The sequence below is a fragment of the Eleutherodactylus coqui genome, chromosome 3, assembly GCF_035609145.1.
Source record: "Eleutherodactylus coqui strain aEleCoq1 chromosome 3, aEleCoq1.hap1, whole genome shotgun sequence".
In the NCBI taxonomy this organism is placed as follows: Eukaryota; Metazoa; Chordata; class Amphibia; order Anura; family Eleutherodactylidae; genus Eleutherodactylus; species Eleutherodactylus coqui.
Genome location: NC_089839.1, coordinates 265,493,517 through 265,513,239, shown reverse-complemented (window position 1 = coordinate 265,513,239; position 19,723 = coordinate 265,493,517). Strand labels below are relative to the sequence as shown.

The following is a 19,723-nucleotide window of genomic DNA, read 5'->3' as shown; positions in this document are numbered from 1 at the left end:
GCTTCATAGCCACACCACCCTTATGTCTATTATATAATAAGTGCGTACTGGATGAGGAGGAACCAGAGGCAAACACTGCAGAGGGATGGCAGGGCCAGGCAGCGACCCTCTTTGAAAATGTTGTCGATAGCCCACAATGCTGTTAATAATGGATGATAAATTGACATACGATCAGCATTCCAATCCCATGCCACCTCCGTCACAAAATTGTCAGGAGCCGCAAACGGGGGCATAAAGGGAACTCAGGTGCCAGCACTTCTACACATCTCCAGAATGCAGCAATACTCTGTGTGGGAAGCACGTGAGCGGGCCGAGGGTCAGGCTGGGTCCCAGCCTTCACCTTGCGTAACCCAAGGTGCTGTGAGTTACATAACAATGGAAAATCCATGTGTCCCCACACAATTCATTCTGTGTAGGTGTCAGATAGCGCAACACTGCAATAGGAAGTCTTTGAGTTCCTTGGGCTCGCCTATGCTGTGGGTGCACAAAGATGGTATTACACAGGAAGAAATCAGAGTGCCCAAACATGGCAGAGTTTCACCCCACCAAGGACCTCAGCCTCGGCCCACATTTCTGCCCAAGTCAGTCATTGTTTTTGTGCCAGACAGGCACAACACCGGGATGGGAAGTCTTTGTGCACCCACAGCATAGGCAAGCCCAAGGAACTGAAAGATGGTATTACACATGAGGAAAATAGAGTGCCCAAACATGGCAGGGTTTCACCCCGCCAAGGGCCCCGGCCCAGATTTCTGCCCTAGTCAGTCAGTGTATTTGTACCAGATAGGTAAAACACAGCAATGGGAAGTCTTTCTACACCCACAGCATAGGCGGACCCCAGTAACATTTCTGTAGCAACTGTATAGGTGGACCCCAGTAACATTTCAGTAGCAAGAGTATAGGCGGACCCCAGTAACATTTCTGTAGCAAAAGAATAGGTGAACCCATCAAACCTTTCAGTAGCAATTGTATAGGCGGACCCCTGTAACATTTCTGTAGCAAAAGTATAGGCAGACCCCTGTAACATTTCTGTAGCAAGAGTATAGGCAAACCCCAGTAACATTTCTGTAGTAAAAGTATAGGCGAACCCCTCAAACCATTCAGTAGAAACTGCATAGGCAGACCCCAGTAACATTTCTGTAGCAAAAGTATAGGTGAATCCCAGTAACATTTCTGTAGCAAAAGTATAGGCAGACCCCAGTAACATTTCTGTAGCAAAAGTATAGGTGAACCCCTCAAACATTTCAGTAGCAATGGCTGACCCCTGTAACATTTCAGTAGCAAGAGTATAGGCGGACCCCAGTAACATTTCTGTAGCAAGAGTATAGGCGAATTCCTGTAACGTTTCTGTAGCAAGAGTATAGGCGAACCCCAGAAACATTGGTGTACCAATAGTATAGGCGAACACCTGTAAAAATCTGTTTACCAAGAGTATAGGTGAAGCCGGGAAAAATTAGTTTGCTAACAGTATTGGCAATGGCCTGAAAAATTGGTGTACCAATAGTACAAGTGTACCTCTGAAAAATTGCTGAACGCCGAGGGCAGGTGAAACCCATAAACATTTTTTAAAGATACAGCTCGCTGTTGCTTAATTTGTAACAGAGCCTTGAGGCAGCCCTCCGAAAAAATTGGTTTCAGTTAAAGTATAAAAACGTTTGAAACTTTTAAAAATTGTAAAAAACTTTCAAACAGAGCATTTTGTGCCGCAGACAAATTGGCAGTTCAGCATGATGATATGCTGTTTTAGGAAGAGGAGTAGTAGGAGGAGGAGTAATAATATCCAAGAGTGATTGACTAAGCTAATTCCCCCTTTTTTGTGGTGAGAGAGGATGCATTTTTCTCCTGTTGCAGCAAAAAGAATCATTAGGTTCCGTTGCTTTCCACCCGTGGAGAAGAGAAGTATGGGGAAATCCAGCCTTTGTTCATCTTTATGAGTGTAAGCATGTCGGCGCTGGCAGTTGACAGGCGGGTCCGCTTATCCGTGATGATCCCCCCAGCTGCACTAAACACCCTTTCTGACAAGACGTTAGCGGCAGGGCAGGCCAGCACCTCCAGGGTGTACAGCGCAAGTTCGTGCGACGTGTCCAACTTTGACACATAATAGTTGCATGGAGCAGAGGCATCACGGAGGACGGTGGTACAATTTGCTATGTACTCCCTCACCATCTTTTTACAGTGCTCCCTCCAACTCAGCCTTGACTGGGGAGTGGTGACACAGTCTTGCTGGGGAGCCATAAAACTGGCAAAGGTCTTGGAGAGTGTTCCCCTGCTTGCGCTGGACATGTTGCCTGATCCCCGTGCCTCCCCTGCTAGTTGGCCCTCTGAACTGCGTCTTCTGCCACTAGCGCTGTCAGATGGGAACTTTAGCATCACTTTTTTCCACCAGGGCCCTGTGGTATTGCCACACTCTCGTACCCCTTTTTTCTTCGTGAATGAGAGTGGAAAGGTTATCCTTATACCATGGGTCGAGAGGAGTGTACACCCAGTAATCCATGTTGGACAGAATGCGTCTAACGCGAGGGTCACGGGAAAGGCAAATCAACATGAAGTCAGCCATGTGTGCCAGGGTCCCAGTATGCAACACATTGCTGTCCTCACTAGGAGGATGACTTTCAGGATCCTCCTCTTCTTCAGCCCATACACGCTGAACTGAAGAGAGACAAGCAGCATGGGTACCCTTTGCAGTGTGCCCATCAGTCTCTTCCCCCTCCTCCTCCTCCCTCTCCCCCTCTTCCTCCTCCTCCAAAACGCGCTGAGATATAGACATGAGGGTGGTCTGGCTATCAAGGGTCATACTGTCATCCCCCATCCCCTGTTCCAAATGCAAAGCGTCGGCCTTTATGGTTAGCAGCGAACTTCTTAGTAGGCAAAGCAGCGGGATGGTAACGCTAATTATGGCTGCATCGCTGCTCACCATTTGGGTAGACTCCTCAAAGTTTCCAAGGACCTGGCAGATGTCTGCCATCCATGCCCACTGCTCAGTAAAGAATTGAGCCTACCACTGACTACCACTTTGCCACCCATGTTGCAGCTGGCATTCCACTATTGCTCTATGCTGCTAGTACAGCCTGGCCAACCTGTGCAGAGTAGAATTCCAGCGTGTGGGCACGTCGCACAGCAGTTTGTGCTCTGGCAGCTGAAACCGATGTTGCAGGGTCCTCAAGGTGGCAGCGTCCATGGTGGACTTGAGGAAATGTGCGCAGACATGGCACACTTTGCCGAGCAGGTCAGACAAGTGGGGGTACTTTTTCAGAAACCACTGAACCACCAGATTGAAGATATGGGCCAGGCATGGCACGTGTGTGAGGCTGCTGAGCTGCAGAGCCGCCACCAGGTTACAGCCGTTGTCACACACGACCATGCCAGATTGGAGGCTCAGCGGCAAAAGCCAGAGGCCAGTCTGCTCTGTCAGACCCTGCAACAGCTCGGGGGCCGTGTGCCTCTTGTCACCTAAGCTGATTAGTTTCAGCAAGGCTTGCTGACGCTTGCCCACTGCTGTGCCGCTGTGCCATGCGCTACCTACTGCTGGTGACGTGCTCACACTTTGTAATTGAGAGGTAGAGGTGGCGGAGGAGGAGGAGGAGGAGGAGGAGGAGGGGGTTTGGAGGAGGTGGCATAAAATGCCGCAGATACCAGCACCGAGGTAGGACCCGCTATTCTGGGTGTGGGTAGGATGTCAGTGGTCCCAGGCTCTGACTCAGTCCCAGCCTCCACCAAGTTCACCCAATGTGCCGTCAGGGAGATATAGTGTCCCTGCCCGCCAGTACTTGTCCACATGTCTGTGGTTAAGTGGACCTTCCCAGTAACTGCGTTGGTGAGGGCATGATTTATGTTGCGGGAGACGTGCTGATGTAGGGCGGGGACGGCACATCGGGAAAAATAGTGACCAAGTAGCGCGGGACTGCCACTGCCATCATGTTTTTGAAAGCTTCCGTTTCCACAAGCCTGTATGGTAGCATCTCCAGGCTTATTAATTTGGCAATGTGCACGTTTAAAGCTTGTGCATGCGGGTGGGTGGCAGCGTATTTCCACTTTAGCTCCAATGCTTGTGTTAGTGACAGCTGAACGCTGCGCTGAGAGACATTGCTGGCTGGAGTGGAGGACCATGGAAGTGAGGGTGTGGGCGTTGGCCGGGAGGCGCTTGTGCCTGTGTCCTGAGAGGGGGGTTGGATCTGAGTGGCAGGTTGGGGCACGGGGGAAGAGGCAGGGGTGCGACCCGGAGGCGGTGAACGGCCTTCGTCCCACCTTGTGGGGTACTTGGCCATCATATGCCTGTGCATGCTGGTGAGGCTGGTAGTGGTGGCTCCACGGCTGATCTTGGTGCGACACAGGTTGCACACCACAGTTCGTCGGTCGTCTGCTCTCTCACTGAAAAACATCCACACCTTTGAACACCTAGCCCTCTGCATGGAGACGTGCCTCGAGGAGGTGCTTTGGGAAACAGTTGAGAGATTCTTTGCTCTGGCCCTGCCTCTACCCCTGGCCACGTCACTGCCTCTTCCAACCTGTCCTGTTGCTGCACTTGCCTCCCCCTCTGAAGCCCTGTCCTCAGTAGGCTTAACAAACCAGGTGTGGTCAGTCACCTTATCGTACAGCTGCTCTTCCTCCGAATCCTCTGTGCGCTCCTCGCTCAGACTTACTGCCCTTACTACTACCTCACTGACAGACAACTGTGTGGACTGCGTAGAAGACTGGGTGGTCGATACATTGCTGGATGCATTTTCTGCCATCCACGACAGCACCTGCTCGCACTGCTCTGTTTGTAGTAAAGGTCTACCATGCGGACCCGCAAATTGTGATATGAATCTGGGGAGCCCAGAAGCTTGCCTCTCTCCTAATCCCTCAGCAGCTGTCTCTTATTCACCCCGCCCAGGAACTCGGCCTGTGCCCACACCCTCACCTGAACGCCCGCGTCCACGCCCCTTACACCTACTCCTCATCATGGCGGATTAAGGATAGAGCCGAACCCAAATAAATTACCCCACTGGACAGCTCTGACAACTGTGGCTAATTCACTGCACATAGAGACTTGTAGATAGCGGAGGCTCTATGCTGTGACTTGAAAAAATTAACCCGCTGTCTTGCACTGATACCTAGGGGTAATTTACCGCTCACAGAGACTTGTAGATAAGAGAGGCTGTATGGAGTTGGAGCAGACTCTAAAGCCAGTGGATAGTGCTGGTAACTGAGGATATCTCAACCCCACCAAGGGATAGGGTATTGTTAGATCCTCTGCACAGCGGCAGAGCTGAAATAGTTTGCAGTGGCCCAGGAAATATTACAGTACTGTTTAGCGGTGAGACCTCTGTCTAATGCACTGCAGACTGAGAATAGTATAACTGAAATACTTTGCCGTAGCCTAGGAAACATTAGAGTGCTGTTTAACGGTGAGACCTCAGTATAATGCACTGCAGGCTGAGAACGCTATAAGTGAAAGGCTGTGATCAGGCCTAGATGTGTAATAAAAAAATTGGTGCACTACTGCTTCTAGCCAGCCACAACTATAATGCACATGGTGAGAAGTAGCTCTAAAAAGGACCGTTGGGGTTCTTGTAGAGAGGATCACGACTGTAAAACTTTCCCTATATAAGCATCTCTGTTCCTAAACTCTGGGTAATGCACTGCACACACAGAACAGTATAGCTGAAATGGCCTGCACAGCCCTAGATGCTTAAAAAAAAATAAAAAAAATGGTGCACTACTGCTCCCAGCCAGCCACAACAGTAATGCACACGATGAGGAGTAGCCCTAAGAAGGACCGTTGGGGTTCTTGAAGACAGGATCCTACGCTAACACTTTCCCTGTATAAGCCTCAGCACTTTCCCTAACCACTGCCAGCATGCGTCTGAGGTGAGCCGCGGGCGGGACCAGTTTAAGTACTCGGCAGTCACCTGATCGGCCCAACCACTCACTGCTGTTGGCCGGCAGAAGGCTGGCACATCACAGCAGGAAATGGTATTGCCTTCCCCGCATGTTTATTGGCTAGATAAATGGCGTTAAACATGCAATTGACTCGAGTACCGCGTGGTGTTCGACTCGAGTAACGAGCATCTCGAGTACCCTAATGCTCGAACGAGCATCAAGCTCGGACGAGTGCGCGCGCTCATCTCTAATCTTCAGTGGTGAATTTCACATGTTCAATGACATTTTATACAGCATAATCTTTACATTTTGATGTTCTGTAAGATTTAAATTTGTTTTTATAAATGAAAGAAATTTTTATTAGTTTAAAAAAGTGCCTTCAAAATATAACATTTTGAATTGAATTCTGTAACTGGTCAGAAAAACTGCCCATTAATCTTAGGATTTTTACACTTTCTAGTCTAAGATGCAGAGAGTAACATGCAGAAAAATTCTGTGTAAAAGAAGCAGGTCATGATTTGTCTCTTTCCTAGTGACCTTACTTTGTATTATACTGCTGGGCTCTACTGTTAAGGAAAGGGCAACATCAGCCTCTTCACATTCAATATGTTCCATCTGTTGCAGTTATTAGAAACGCAATGACCAAGATTGTGCTCAGAGAATTGTGTCCTACAGTGAACATGCCATCTGAGCTTCTAACATAGACCCCCTGAGGCTTTAACAGCCTTTAAAGATAGTTTAGAACATAAAGGGCAACACCTACCAGACACACCACCATATGTGGTCCTGCTCTCTCTTCCAACTGCAGGCCATGGTGTTCCGTCTGCTTTCAGTCCCATCAGCCCTGAGACAGTATTAGTTGCAGTAACACCATCTGCACCACCTATAAAACAGAACGTTTAAGTTGAACCCATTAATATCACATAAGGGGAAGTAATTTTTTTCTTCTTTGCTAATAGAAGAATACACTGATATGTTCAGTCTAACTATTCCACTTAATATATATTTTATTCCAAAAATATGATACAAATGTTTATTACTATTACTAATACAATTAATCACATTATTTGCATATACAGTAGCTTCAGATTTTGCAAATTCTGTTTAAAATATGCATAAAAGATTATTTTTAATTTTTAAATATATTAAAACCATGTCCACGAAAACTACCATTTATGTTAATGCAAGTGACATACTGTGAAAAGAATCTGAGATTCTTCTTCCAGAGACAGTATTACAGACCAGTTTATACTGTGAGGAATCACAGGAAGACCACCATTAAAACTATCTTTAACACCAAACAGCTAAAAATCAACACAAGCTATACGAAGAATTATACCTAATGGTTAACCTTCAAATGAAGCATCTCTTCAGACAAGCAGTTGGAAATATGCAATGGAAAAACACTTCCTACTAAAGCCCTAAAATCAAAACCCTGGTTGTCAAAGGAACAGCTGCCTGGAAAAGTGAGATTTCAGCCAGAACCTCCTAAAAGTCCCCTATTATAAACTATCATGATGAAAAAAGCAAAATAGATCAAACAGTGGTAGCAGGAAAAGCAACAGAGGCAATTGAATGGTGATGGTGCTCAATATAACAATAACATTCAATGAAAACAATAACCATTAGGGGGTCAGTCCTGACAAACCAACCCGATCAGCTTCTACGAGGAGGTAAGTTCTAGACTGGATGGGGGAGAGTCACCGGATCTTGTGTATCTTAACTTTTCCAAAGTTTTTGATATTGTACCGCATAAAAAGTTGGCATATAAAATGAGAATGCTTGGTCTGGGCGAGAGTGGAAGTGGGTAAGTAACTACCTACTGTATGTACAGGAACCCTCAGGCTGTTCACACCCAAAACTTTGAAGAGTCTCTACAGTCTTCTCTGTCCTCTATTTCTCTCCTGCTCCAACCTGGCTGCCACACATTACAACATCACCCTCAAACATGCCCTGGATGAAGCTGCACCCCCCTATGACACAAGCCATCGGATGCAGATCGCGGCAACCTCAAACGCACTTCATCCGGCGGTGCTCTAGGCTTGCTGAACAGCTCTGGAGAAAGTCACAAATGTCCGCAGAATCTTTCCACTTCAAATTCATGCTCAGAACCTACAATCTAGCCCTCCACCATGACAAACAAGTCTAGCTCACCTCTCATCTCCTCACTATCTTCCAAGCAACTCTTTGACACTTTGCACTCCTCTCTCAGCCCTAAACTGCAGCCCCCTATGCTCAGATCTCAGTGCCGAAGAGTTGACTGTTTATTTCAAAAAGAAAATTGGCAACTACCGACAGTAAATAACCTCCCAATCCCAGAATAGCCCAGACCATATTCTCTTCAGTACTGCATCAAGCTCTTGCTTACACTCTGTACTCAGTTCAATGACAGAGGAAAAAGTCTTCAGATTGCTTAGCCCTGCTTGCCCCAGCACCTGTACTAGCGACCCTTTGCCTTCACACTTCCTCTGGTTCCTCTCACCAGTCATCATCTCCCACCTCCCCACCAAATTCAACCTTTCTGTGACCTCTGCCATTTTTCCCTCCTCATTCAAACATGCTATCATATCCCCACTGCTAAAGAAACCGATTCTTGACTCGACTGATGCTGCCAACTACCGATCCATCTCAAATCTCCCCTTCGTCTCCAAACTATTAGAATGCCTGGTTTAATCCCGCTTTATAAGCCATTTCTCAGAAGCTCACTTCTTGACCCTCTACAGTCTGGCTTCCGCCCTCTACACTCGACAGAAACTGCCATTACAAAAGTGTCAAATCACCTCCTGATGGTCAAATCAACGACTACTCCTTTCTGATCTTTCTCAACCTCTATGCAGCATTTGACACTGTTGACCACAAACTCCTCCTCAATATGCTTCACTCCATCAGCCTAAAGGACACTGCTCTTTCCTGATTCACCTCCTACCTATCTGATTGCTCATTCAGCATATCCTTTGCAGGGTCTACCTCCCCTCCTCTTCCCCTTGCTATTGGGGTCCCCCAGGGTTCGGTCCTCGGCCCCCTCCTCTTCTCCAGCTACACAACCCCTACTGGAGAAACCATCAGGAGATTTGCATTTCAGTACCATCTGTATGCTGATAACACCCAGTTATACATCCATTCCCGTGACATCACTGCACCATTCCTCCAGAACGCCACCGACTGTCTGTTCACTGTCTCTAACACTATGTCCTCTCTCTACCCAAAACTGAACCTCTCAAAACCTGTCCATCTTGTGTTTCCGCCCTCTGCTAACTGACCACATCCTGACATCTCCATCTCAGTGTGTGGCAGAACCCTAAACTCCCAGACAGCACACCCACTGTCTTGGAGTTACATTCGACTCAGATCTCTCCTTTCCCCCTACATCCAATCTCTCACCTGAACATGTCACCTGCTTCTCAAGAACATTACAAAAATCTGCCCCTTTCTCACCGTTGACTTGCTAAAAACACCCACTGTTGCCCTCATCCACTCTTCGCTTGATTATTGCAACTTGCTCACTTCTTATTGGCCTTCCCTGCACCACTCTCTCCCCTCTCCAATCCATCCTGAATGCAGCACCCAGGCTCATCTACCTGTCCAGCCGTTACTTGGACTGAAGCTTAACTGGAGCAACCAGTGTCAGGCAGCTGCTGCCAAGGCAAATAGGATCATGGGGTACATCAAGTGTTCTAAAGGCACATAACATGATCATTGTTCTTTCTCTTTCAAAGTCACTGGCTAGATCACACATGGAATATTGTGTACAGTTGTGGGCACGGGTGCTCAGGAAGGATATATCAGAGCTTGAGCAGGTAAAAAGGCCAACTAAAGTAATAAACAGAATGGATAGACTACGGTACCCAGAGAGGTTATCAAAATTGGGATTATTTTAGTTTAGAAAAAACAAAACAGCTGAGGGGTGACCTAATAACTATGTATAAATATATCAAGTGACAATACAGAGATCTCTCCCATCATCTATTTATACCCAGGACTGTGACTGTAACTATAACAAAGGGGCATCCTCTACGTCTGGAGAAAAGATGGCTTTCTACACCGACAAAGAATGTGGTTCTTTACTGTAATAGCAACAAGACTATGGAAATCTTGGCCTGAGCATAAAAGAGTTCAAGAGGGGCCTGGACGTCTTTTCTGAGTGATACAATATTATATGTTACAATTATTAATGACTTCAAAAAGGTTGTTGATCCAGGGATTATTCCAATTGGCAGACAGGAGCAGGAAGGATTTTTTTTCCCTTAACCCCTTGAGTGGCACGCCCGGAAAATCTCCGTGGCTTGCTGCACGGACCATGCAGTTAAACCCCGGAAGGCTTCCGTGGACAGCTCCAGTGCTGAAATGTACTGAGCACTGAGATGTCCGCTGAATTTCTGGGGTTTTTACTGCATGGGGAGTAAAAGGGACTCCCTGCAGGAAGTAAATAATCCCCTCGCACAGCTGTCACAGTTGTGACAGCTGTGGGATGGGACCGCATAGCACTCCTATTGATTTCAATGGAGCCGCCGCTGCCGGCAGCCCCGTTGAAGGCAATAGGAAGCTGGCTGACCCACAGTGATTTTCTGGGAAGGACTTAAAATATAAGCCCTTCCCATAAAATCATTTCTATCAAGTGTAAAGAATAAAATAAAATATATACTTACCACTCTGTGCTGCCGGGGCTCAGGCGCGTGTCTCCGCTCAGATCCCGGTACTGTCATCATGATCTTTCAGCTGGAGAACATAATCAAACTGCCGGGAGGGGACCGCATAGCACTCCTATTGACTTCAATGCAGCCGCTCTGTGCTGCCGGGGCTCAGGCGCGTGTCTCCGCTCACGTCCCTGTACTGTCATCATGCTCCTTCTTGAATTCTATGAATAGACCGAGCGCTGCGTGTGATTGGCTGAGCGCTACGCGGTCCCATCCCGGCAGTTTGATTATGTTCTTTCAGCAGGCGGGGATTTTAAATCCCCGCCAGCTGAAAGATCATGATGACAGTACCGGGATCTGAGCGGAGACACGCGCCTGAGCCCCGGCAGCACAGAGCGGTAAGTCTGTATTTTATTTTATTTTCCAAAATTGTTATAATCTATTCTTTCTTTGCAAAAAAATATTGCAAAGCGATTGTTCTGTTCCTAAATAAATACTTGCGTGAGAAAATTGCATTGTTGACTTATTTAAAAAACCTGCCCTCTGAGGCACGACATGGTAACAGTAAACCTGCCACTCAAGGGGTTAAACGGGAAAAATTGGATTCTACGTCATTGGTTTTTTTTTGCCTTCCTCTGGATAAACATTGGGGGGTAATAGGTGGAACTGGATAGACATATGTCTTTTTCTGGCCTTACATATTATGTCACTATGTTAATAGGGAATTTATAGGAGGTTTCATCTGGAATTGCACTTTTCAGGGCAGCTATTTCATTGACAGCAACGATTGTGATTTTGGGGCTTTGGTAGGGAGAGTTTTCTCCATCACCTACCCCTAACTACCTGTTTGACAAGTTTGTTATTAGGTATAGTTTGCTCATATAGCTTGTGGGGATCTTTATCTTTTTTTAGATTAAAGGTTGTTTTATTGCTGGTTTTATTGTGTTTCCTTATTTCTTGACTTCCATTTACATAATACCTCCTGATGGTAGTACAGTCAGCCTGTGGTTTTCCAGTTTATACTGTAGCAAGAAGAAAAAAAATCAATACATCTTATGCCTTCCTCGGTCTTCCATTTAGGTTAGAAAATCTTGTTCACCATTGTATATTTTTATACAAATCCTAGTGATATGTAAAGAAAATTCTAGTAAATTCTTTTTCATTGACTAATATTGAATATTCAGCGTCATTATATATTACATTAGGATGCAGAATTCAAAGATGTAGGTCTGTATAAGTCTTCTACCTACAATAGATGCATCATGGCCCCTTTTACAAACATGTAATGGAAAGAGATATGTGTTTACTAAATTAAGGATTCTGTCCAACTTGTTATATTTTTAATGGCTGCAAATGTTCTTAAGCAAACAAAATGAAACACTACTCACCTCTTATTTCCTCAGCTTTCTAATTCTGAAACCAGTTGATTTTCAGTTTTCACCAAAGCTAGTTTTACTCTTGGCACCAACATCCTACTATCCTATATTAGACTATTTAAATCAGATCTCCCAAGTTGGTTGGTTGCATCTATAAAAATAGGTTAAATTTATAAAATATGTACAAAGGCCCCTAACTATCCCATCATTTATAATACTAGCCTACTCATATAGTGTAGAGGGAAGGGGGCATAGCCTGAACGCAGAGAGACATGGATCTCACCACAGCACACAATCTATCATTCCTGCAGCTTTAGGCATGTCATATGATGGGCAAAGCCAAGGACAAATTGGTAGAACCATCAGACATACCCAGAACCATCAAAAACCATGCAGACTTGAACAATCTACGGGAGGCAGCTCCAAAATTGTGGAGGATGGTGCCCCTAACCCATGGAGGAATAGAGGACTCTGATTTAGACACTATGACCAAAGAACCTGCTACCATGGTAATTTTTAAGGGCCTTCTCCACAAAACACCAATGTAGGCCCTAAAGCCTGTAATGTTGGGGCTGGCTGAAATTAAAGTGGTAGTGCAAAACAATGGCTATCAAATAGGACTGGAAAATACCTGCATAGCACTCTCTAGTCAAAGCCAGAGGCCCTCTCCTCCAGCGTCGCCCTCCATGTTGACCAGATCAACAAAGTACATACCCATTTGGAAGACCAGGAGAACCACAGTCAGAGGAGGAATGTGAATGCATGCATTAAGGGATTTCCAGATTCATAGACAAATGAAGAACTCCCTAAATTTGCCCTGGAATTCTTTAACGAACTGCTGAATAGCGAAATTGCAGATAAAATCTTTAAAGAGAGAATCCATAGGGCCCTTTACCCCAAACAAGGCAAACACTCTTGTGACATAATATGTGGCTTGCATCCCTATGTTGATACTGCCACCATTCTGGATGCAGCCCACAACAAAACATAAGTCACTTATGATGGCTCAGCCTTGGGTAGTTATCAAGATATCTCCCTGAATACCTTAGAAAAAGCAGGTTAATAAGAGGACTGCTTGAGAAACTGAAAAATGATAATTTGCAATATTCCTGGCTATTTCTCTTCGGCTGCAGGATTTAGATAAAATCTGGCCCATTTGTGAACTGGACCCAACAGCAATACCTTCCTGGCTCCCAATGGCCAGAATGCCTGCCATGCTCATGCTCCCCAGAGCAGAATTGCGGCAGATTGCTTCTCACTATAAATCACCAAAAAGCAAGAAGACACCTCCAAATAATCCTCCAGCTGTCTTCTAAACTGTCCACTGCTGTAAGCCAGCTTTTCTCTTTGTTGTGAGTATGCAGCATATGCTGTTTTATTCTTCAGTTTTGCTCAATGGTTTCATGTATTTATTTGTACAAGCCCTTAATATTCTGTTTCAGTTACATATGCCACTTTCACAGACTTCACTGTTCCTATAGTGATCTATCCAGATTTAGCAACCTCAGGCAATGGACTTTGGGCTTGCTTTTAGCACACTAACCTTTTTCTTTAAAGTGTTTCAGCTTTACTTCCACAGGAATGCATGTTTTTTTCTATGTGTACTCTAATAATCAGGACTAAATTACCTCTTACACATGTATTCCCTTAGCTGCCTGTTGTCATGCTGGCAGCTTCTTGCATTTCCACTATGAGCAGGGACTTCTACATATATGCCCCAAATATTGGACAAACCTCAGGGCTTATCAAAAAATTAGGAGACTTGAAATTGATCACCAGAGGCTCTATTATCATAGGCTCTGACCTAAACATCACTCTGAACAGAGATGTAGCTAAAATAAAAAGCTCTCTACAAGAATGAGACTTGATAGACCTCTGGAGATCTCACAACCCCTTAGCAAAGCATTTCTCCTTCTATTCCAACAGATACTAGTCTTTCCAAAAATTAGACTATGTTGCTTTCTTTCTTACATAAAGTTAGCTAAATTGACTGTATTGCCATATCTGATCATGCGTCAATATATTTGACCATTTCTTTAGAGCAGCTACCATGCAGAGAATGAAGGAAGAAATTAAATGAGTCTCTTTTAGATAATAAAGCACACTGCAACCGCATAAAAAACATACCTGAGAGCTTTTTTCAGGCTAAGGCCTCGTTCAGACGAGCATGCATTTGCACGCACGTATGTGCACACAAATCCGCGCGTCCATGGACATGCCAAAAGACAGGTAAATGCAGGTTCGTGCCTATTGCCTCCAATGGGGCTGCCGCTGCTGCCAGCAACCCCATTAAAAGCAATGGGCTGCCGGCAACCCCTGCAGTGATTTTTCAGGGAAGGGCTTTAAATATAAGCCCTTCCCTAAAATCATCCCTGGCTTGTGTATAAAATAAAAAAATATATATACTCACCTCTTCGCCGCTGTCAGAGCTCAGGCGTGTCTAGTGGCTTGATCTCCCAGCAGTGTAGTGAAGTTCCTTCAGCAGGCGGGGATTTAAAATCCCCTCCTGCTGAAAGGGCTGTATTTGATTGGCTGAGAGCTCACCAAATCACAGGCAGTGCTCAGCCACTCACTGAATGACAACTGAGCGCTGCCTGTGATTGGTCATAGCGCTCAGCGAATCACAGGCAGCACTTGGCCATTCATTGAACTTGGCCAGGGACCAAGCAAAGAAGACGTGCCTGAGCCCTGACAGCAGCAGAGAGGTAAGAATATAATTCTTTTTATTTCTTACATAAGCTAGAGATGATTTTTAGGGAATTATATTTAAAGCCCTTCCCTGAAAATTACTGCAGTGGTTGCCTGCATCGCATTGCTTTCAATGGGGCCGCATTGTGATCCTCTGCCACAGCTGTCACAGCTGTGACTTGCTCCCCGCTGAATGAGCCCTGACAGTAAAGGAAATCAAAGGCATCCTCTTGTGTGGGAAACACAAAAATCTTACATTAGAGGAATTTTTATTAAACTAGGCTCGAACATTAAAAAAAAGATTTTGTGTGGGCTATGCATGGCTGGCTTCCATTGAGGTCAATGGAAGCCATCTGTCCTTCGGCCATTCTGCAATAATCATTGCAGAATGGCCATAGAAGCTGCATTATTGCCGCAACGATGGTGCTGCGTGCTTTTAATTGCGTATGTACTGGCAGTTCCTGCACAGACGGCTTCCATTGAAGTCAATGAAAGCTGTCTGACGTGTAGCCCTTCCACAATTGACATTGTGGACAGGCTGTGGATTCCACAGGAAAGTCAGGAGTTTAAAAAAAAATGCGTACTGTACATGTCCGACGGCGAGCAATGCGGACCATCTGCAGTAAAGAAAAACAAGAAGATAGCAGGTATGTGCAGATGCCAGCCGGGCACAGGGTCAAATTCTGCTGCGGGCTCCTGCTGAAGAATCTGACCCACCTGTGTGCATGCGGCCTTCCTCACACTTTTTTTTACAATAGTTTACTGCCGGGCATCTTCCTACTATAGCAAGCACAAGAAGTTCACATTATCTTGATTTCCAAAGAAAGCAAGGACCCCATGCCTGCAGCAGCTACAGATCAATCTTATTGCTTAACCTTGATTTGAAGATCTGGGCCAAGCTGGTCGCATGTAGGATGTGCAAGTTCATTTCATCTCTGGTGGGGGCCGAACAATCTGGTTTTATGCTAGAGAGAGAGGGAAAAGATGATTCCTCCTGGATCCTCCATGCCATCCAACTTTCGCATAAACACAAACTGCACCTGGTTCTTCTCAGCATTGATGCTGAGAAGGCCTTTGATAAAGTGAACGGGGCCTTTATGGAAACGTTTTGAAAAGATTTAATTTTCCTGACCCTTTTATTCATATTATCCTCTCACTCTACTTGAAGCCCAAGGTCAAGCTTGATATCAATGGCGCACTCTTTGAGGCCCTTGAACTTACAAATGGAACAAGACAAGGCTATCCTCTAACTCTCCATCTCTCTTTAACCATGGAAACCTTGCTAAAATAGGCCAGACAAGACCAGGAGATCAGGGGAATCAAAATAGGTTCATCAGAATTACAGGTCACTGCTTTTGAAGATGATCTGCTACTCCTAATCACTAGCACTACATAATGTCTTCCTTTCATTACTGCTATCCTCCCAGAATTTGGCACCATATCTAACCTGAAAGTCAATTTTAATAAATTAGAAATATTAAACATCTCCCTCTCCAAGACCAAAGTCATGAAAACAAAATAGGTATCCCCTCTCCCATGGGCTACTCACTCTCTTAAATATATGGGATTTCATGTCTAATAAACTAGAGGATGTTTGCCAACTAAATGTGATTGTTCTCAGCAAGAGAGATCACGTAATCTCGTAGATATGATACCCTTTAATGGCTAACAAAAATACATGATGTAATAGCGAGCTTGCAAGCCTCTCGAGCTCTTCGTCAGGCTGAAGGCATTTTGCTCTACTGGCTAACATGGTACCAAACCTTTGTTTTCATTTTACCAACTAAATGACATTCCCCTTTTATCAGAGATTAAAACTCCACTGAGTTCTTATGACTATACAAACATATGCTATGCCTAAAATCCTCTATATAATGCAGATGGTCCCAATCTGCCTTTCCCAGCTTTCTTTAAGTCACTAAGATTCCTCTTCACAAGCTTTCTCTGAAGAGCAAGTGACCATGCCTAGCACATAATGTCCTAACACAAAGAAGATCATGTGAAGAAATTATTACAAGACTATACATTTACAGTTTTGTCTGGAAATGACTGGTCCATGTAAAAACTCTGGTATGGTCATTTTGGCCTCCCAAACATCCGGTACTTCCTTCCATGAACACCTTTGGCTCCCTAATACAAGAAAACAGGGACTTACTAGACCCCCCCTGATGAGAGAAATTTTTGAGGTATGGAAATGCTTCCAACCAATTTTAACTCCTTCCCCCTCCCTATTATGCTTGATGATTTGTTACCAATGCTAAACAGTCCACAGGAGCTCAACTACTCCAATCTCTAGAATAGGCTAAATGAGTTCTCTATTTATAATATTCTAGGCTCCATCCAAGACTACTCTGATCTAAAGAACCTATTGGCCAAACAAGTCCTCTCTCCTTTTTGCATTATTCGCATTTCAAAACTGTGTGCTCTAAATGTATTACTTGTCAATCCTCTCTTCAACCCATGTCAGAGCTCAGCCAGATCCCTTACTACAAGGAAAATCTGTAAATTTGTCACTAGTTTGTCAACACAGTGACAATTGTCAAGCTTATGCATTTGATATCCTCGGTGAAGCAGCTGAGAATTACTCTTTCCAACCAAGTGATCAAACAGATTCTTTAGCACTCACATGGTTTTTCTACCTGTGTTAGATTACAGGAAAAGCAATATAAACTTTTTTTCGAGGCGGTACTGCTCCAGCAAATACCTACCTACGAATCAGAATCTAATAAATGCTGGAGGTGTAACTTGATGATAGAATCTCTTTCACATATTTGGTGGCATTGCCCACTGATATGCTTCTACTGGAACAAGTGGAACCTATTTTAAAGAAAGTTTCTTCTCCAATTTTTTCACACACCTTGGACATGATAGGTCTAGCAAGGCCTAGCATGAACTACAGTCCATCAAAACAGAATTGATGCATGCTTTTAATAGCAGCAGTCAAATTATTAGTCTTTGTCCTGGATGAGTACCACTCCTCTGAGATTTTCCAAGTGTTGCCAAAGTAAATCAAATCAAACAATTTGAAGAGCAAATGGTCATTTATGAAGGCAGCTCATTATCGCTCAAATTCATTCAAATGATCAAATTTGAATTATATCCGTGCAGTGTAAATGCAAAACAATTGCGCAGTATTTGTTCACAGTTCATTACCGCTAACATTCAGTCGGCATAAAGACTTTCGCGCTGAGCGAGAAGCCTACGATCAAGCGGAGAACTCTGCCTGTATAAATGCTCTGCATGAGCACTAACAACCTTAGCGATGACATTAGCGCTTGTGCAGTCATTTACCCAACTGTCGTCCCGTGTAAAAGAGCCATTAGTGAGCTGGCCTAACAGAAGGCATAATTAATTTGATAAATTGTGGGCACCTTGGTTGGACTTTTGTTAACACTGTTACTATGCTACTTTTCCCAGAGGCTGTTATGCGCTTAGTGCATTCATGACTGAGTATCTACCATTCATAAATCACCTTTGATTTATATGCTTTATTTTTGGAAACTCCTAGCCTCTTACAATTCCCCCTCCCCAATTTCTTCTGATATTCTTGTCATTAGATAAGTTTTAAGGTTACTGTTAGAGATGAGCGAGCATACTCGCTAAGGACAATTGCTCGATCGAGCATTGTCCTTAGCGAGTATCTTCCCGCTCGGGAGAAAAGGTTCGGCTGCCGGCGCGGGTGATAGGTGAGTTGCGGCAGTCAGCAGGGAGGAGCGGGGGGGGGGGGAGAGGGAGAGAGAGATCTCCCCTCCGTTCCTCCCCGCTCTCCCCCGCAGCTCCTTGCCCGCCGCCGGCAGCCGAATCTTTGCGGCCGAGCGGGCAGGTACTCGCTAAGGGCAATGCTCGATCGAGCGATTTCCCTTAGCGAGTATGCTCGCTCATCACTAGTTACTGTACAGAAGGCTTTAAGTTGTGCTACCTGTACTTTATAAGAGATGTCCTTTACAAGTTCATTGTATTGTGTATTGTATTGCGCTTTGTTCTTAACTCAATAAAAATAGAATTTGCCAAAAAATGGTACAGAGGGACCTTTTGGTCCCCTAAAACTCGAGGGGTTGGATGTGGCCACATAATCTACATCCACTATAGTTCCACTATTGTTTAAGGGTTGTTGTTTTAATTGCCTGATTGTATACATTACAGTAGGAATGTTTGTTTAACTTTGTGCTTTTTTATCATTTCATCTGTTTCAGTGTAGACTACAATTCTGTTGATAATGAAGATTAATGGTTTATGTAGAAAAACAAATACACAGATATCAAAAACATAAATTCCAGCATACAGCGGCTATCCGAATTTTATTACAGTTCAACAAATTAAAAAGAAAAAAGCAAAATTATATGGTTACTTTATTTATGGGATAAAAATTCAATATTTTATTAATTTAATAACCTCTTAATAAAAGTTATGTTTCTTAATTTCTTTACCTTGGGACTGAAATTTCTATAGCAAACAGCGTTAACATAAATTCTCATTATCACTTTTTCAGACTGTCTTTGGACATGATATTTCACATATCCATTACATAGTGTCAGATTTTTTTTGTTACCTTCATGTGCAGCCATTGCAATCTGCACAACATCTGTGACGTTCGGGGTCAGCTTGGCAAAGAATGGAATTTTGACAGCTTGTCTTACCCAGCGGCAGATGTTGCGCACCAGTTCTGGATCCTGTTCAAATAGGTCAGATATGGAAAAGAAAAATTAGTAATTTGTCTAATCTAATGAAAACATGGAGCAATGAAGGAAACAGAAAATCATCAACAGAGCTATTCTTCTAAACCAGTTAAATCAATAATTTAACTGCACCCATTGAAACAAGCAGTGCAGATGCATTGTACGCTTGTAATGTAATATAGTTCTTAAGAAATATCTAAATGAATACAAATGTAATTAACACAGGAGGAACAAATCAGCCTGCACTGAACAGCAAAAGGCAAGGTTTACTGGAAATGATTTGTTAATACATTCATTGCCAATGTGATGGTGAAATGCCTCATACTGAACTACCATCTTAAAGGAATGTGTCATCGGAAAATAACTTATTGTGTAATCTAAATCTTTATATTAACCCCTTAGTGACGAAGCCTGTTTGCGCCTTAGTGACGGAGCCAAATTTTGGAAATCTGACATGCGTCGTTCAACGTAGCATAACTCCATAAAGGCT

The 19,723-nt window shown here is 44.3% G+C and overlaps 1 protein-coding gene across 1 annotated transcript in view; it reads right to left on the bottom strand.

Moving 5' to 3' along the window:
- DPYD (dihydropyrimidine dehydrogenase) overlaps positions 1-19,723 on the bottom strand; it is a 1,260,313-nt gene that overhangs the window by 258,251 nt on the left and 982,339 nt on the right. Inside the window, exons 17-18 of the mRNA XM_066597377.1 lie at positions 19,107-19,227; positions 6,623-6,742 (exon numbers count right to left, since the gene is read on the bottom strand). Of these exons, the coding sequence (XP_066453474.1) occupies positions 6,623-6,742; positions 19,107-19,227 (241 nt within the window). The remainder of the gene's footprint in view (positions 1-6,622; positions 6,743-19,106; positions 19,228-19,723) is intronic.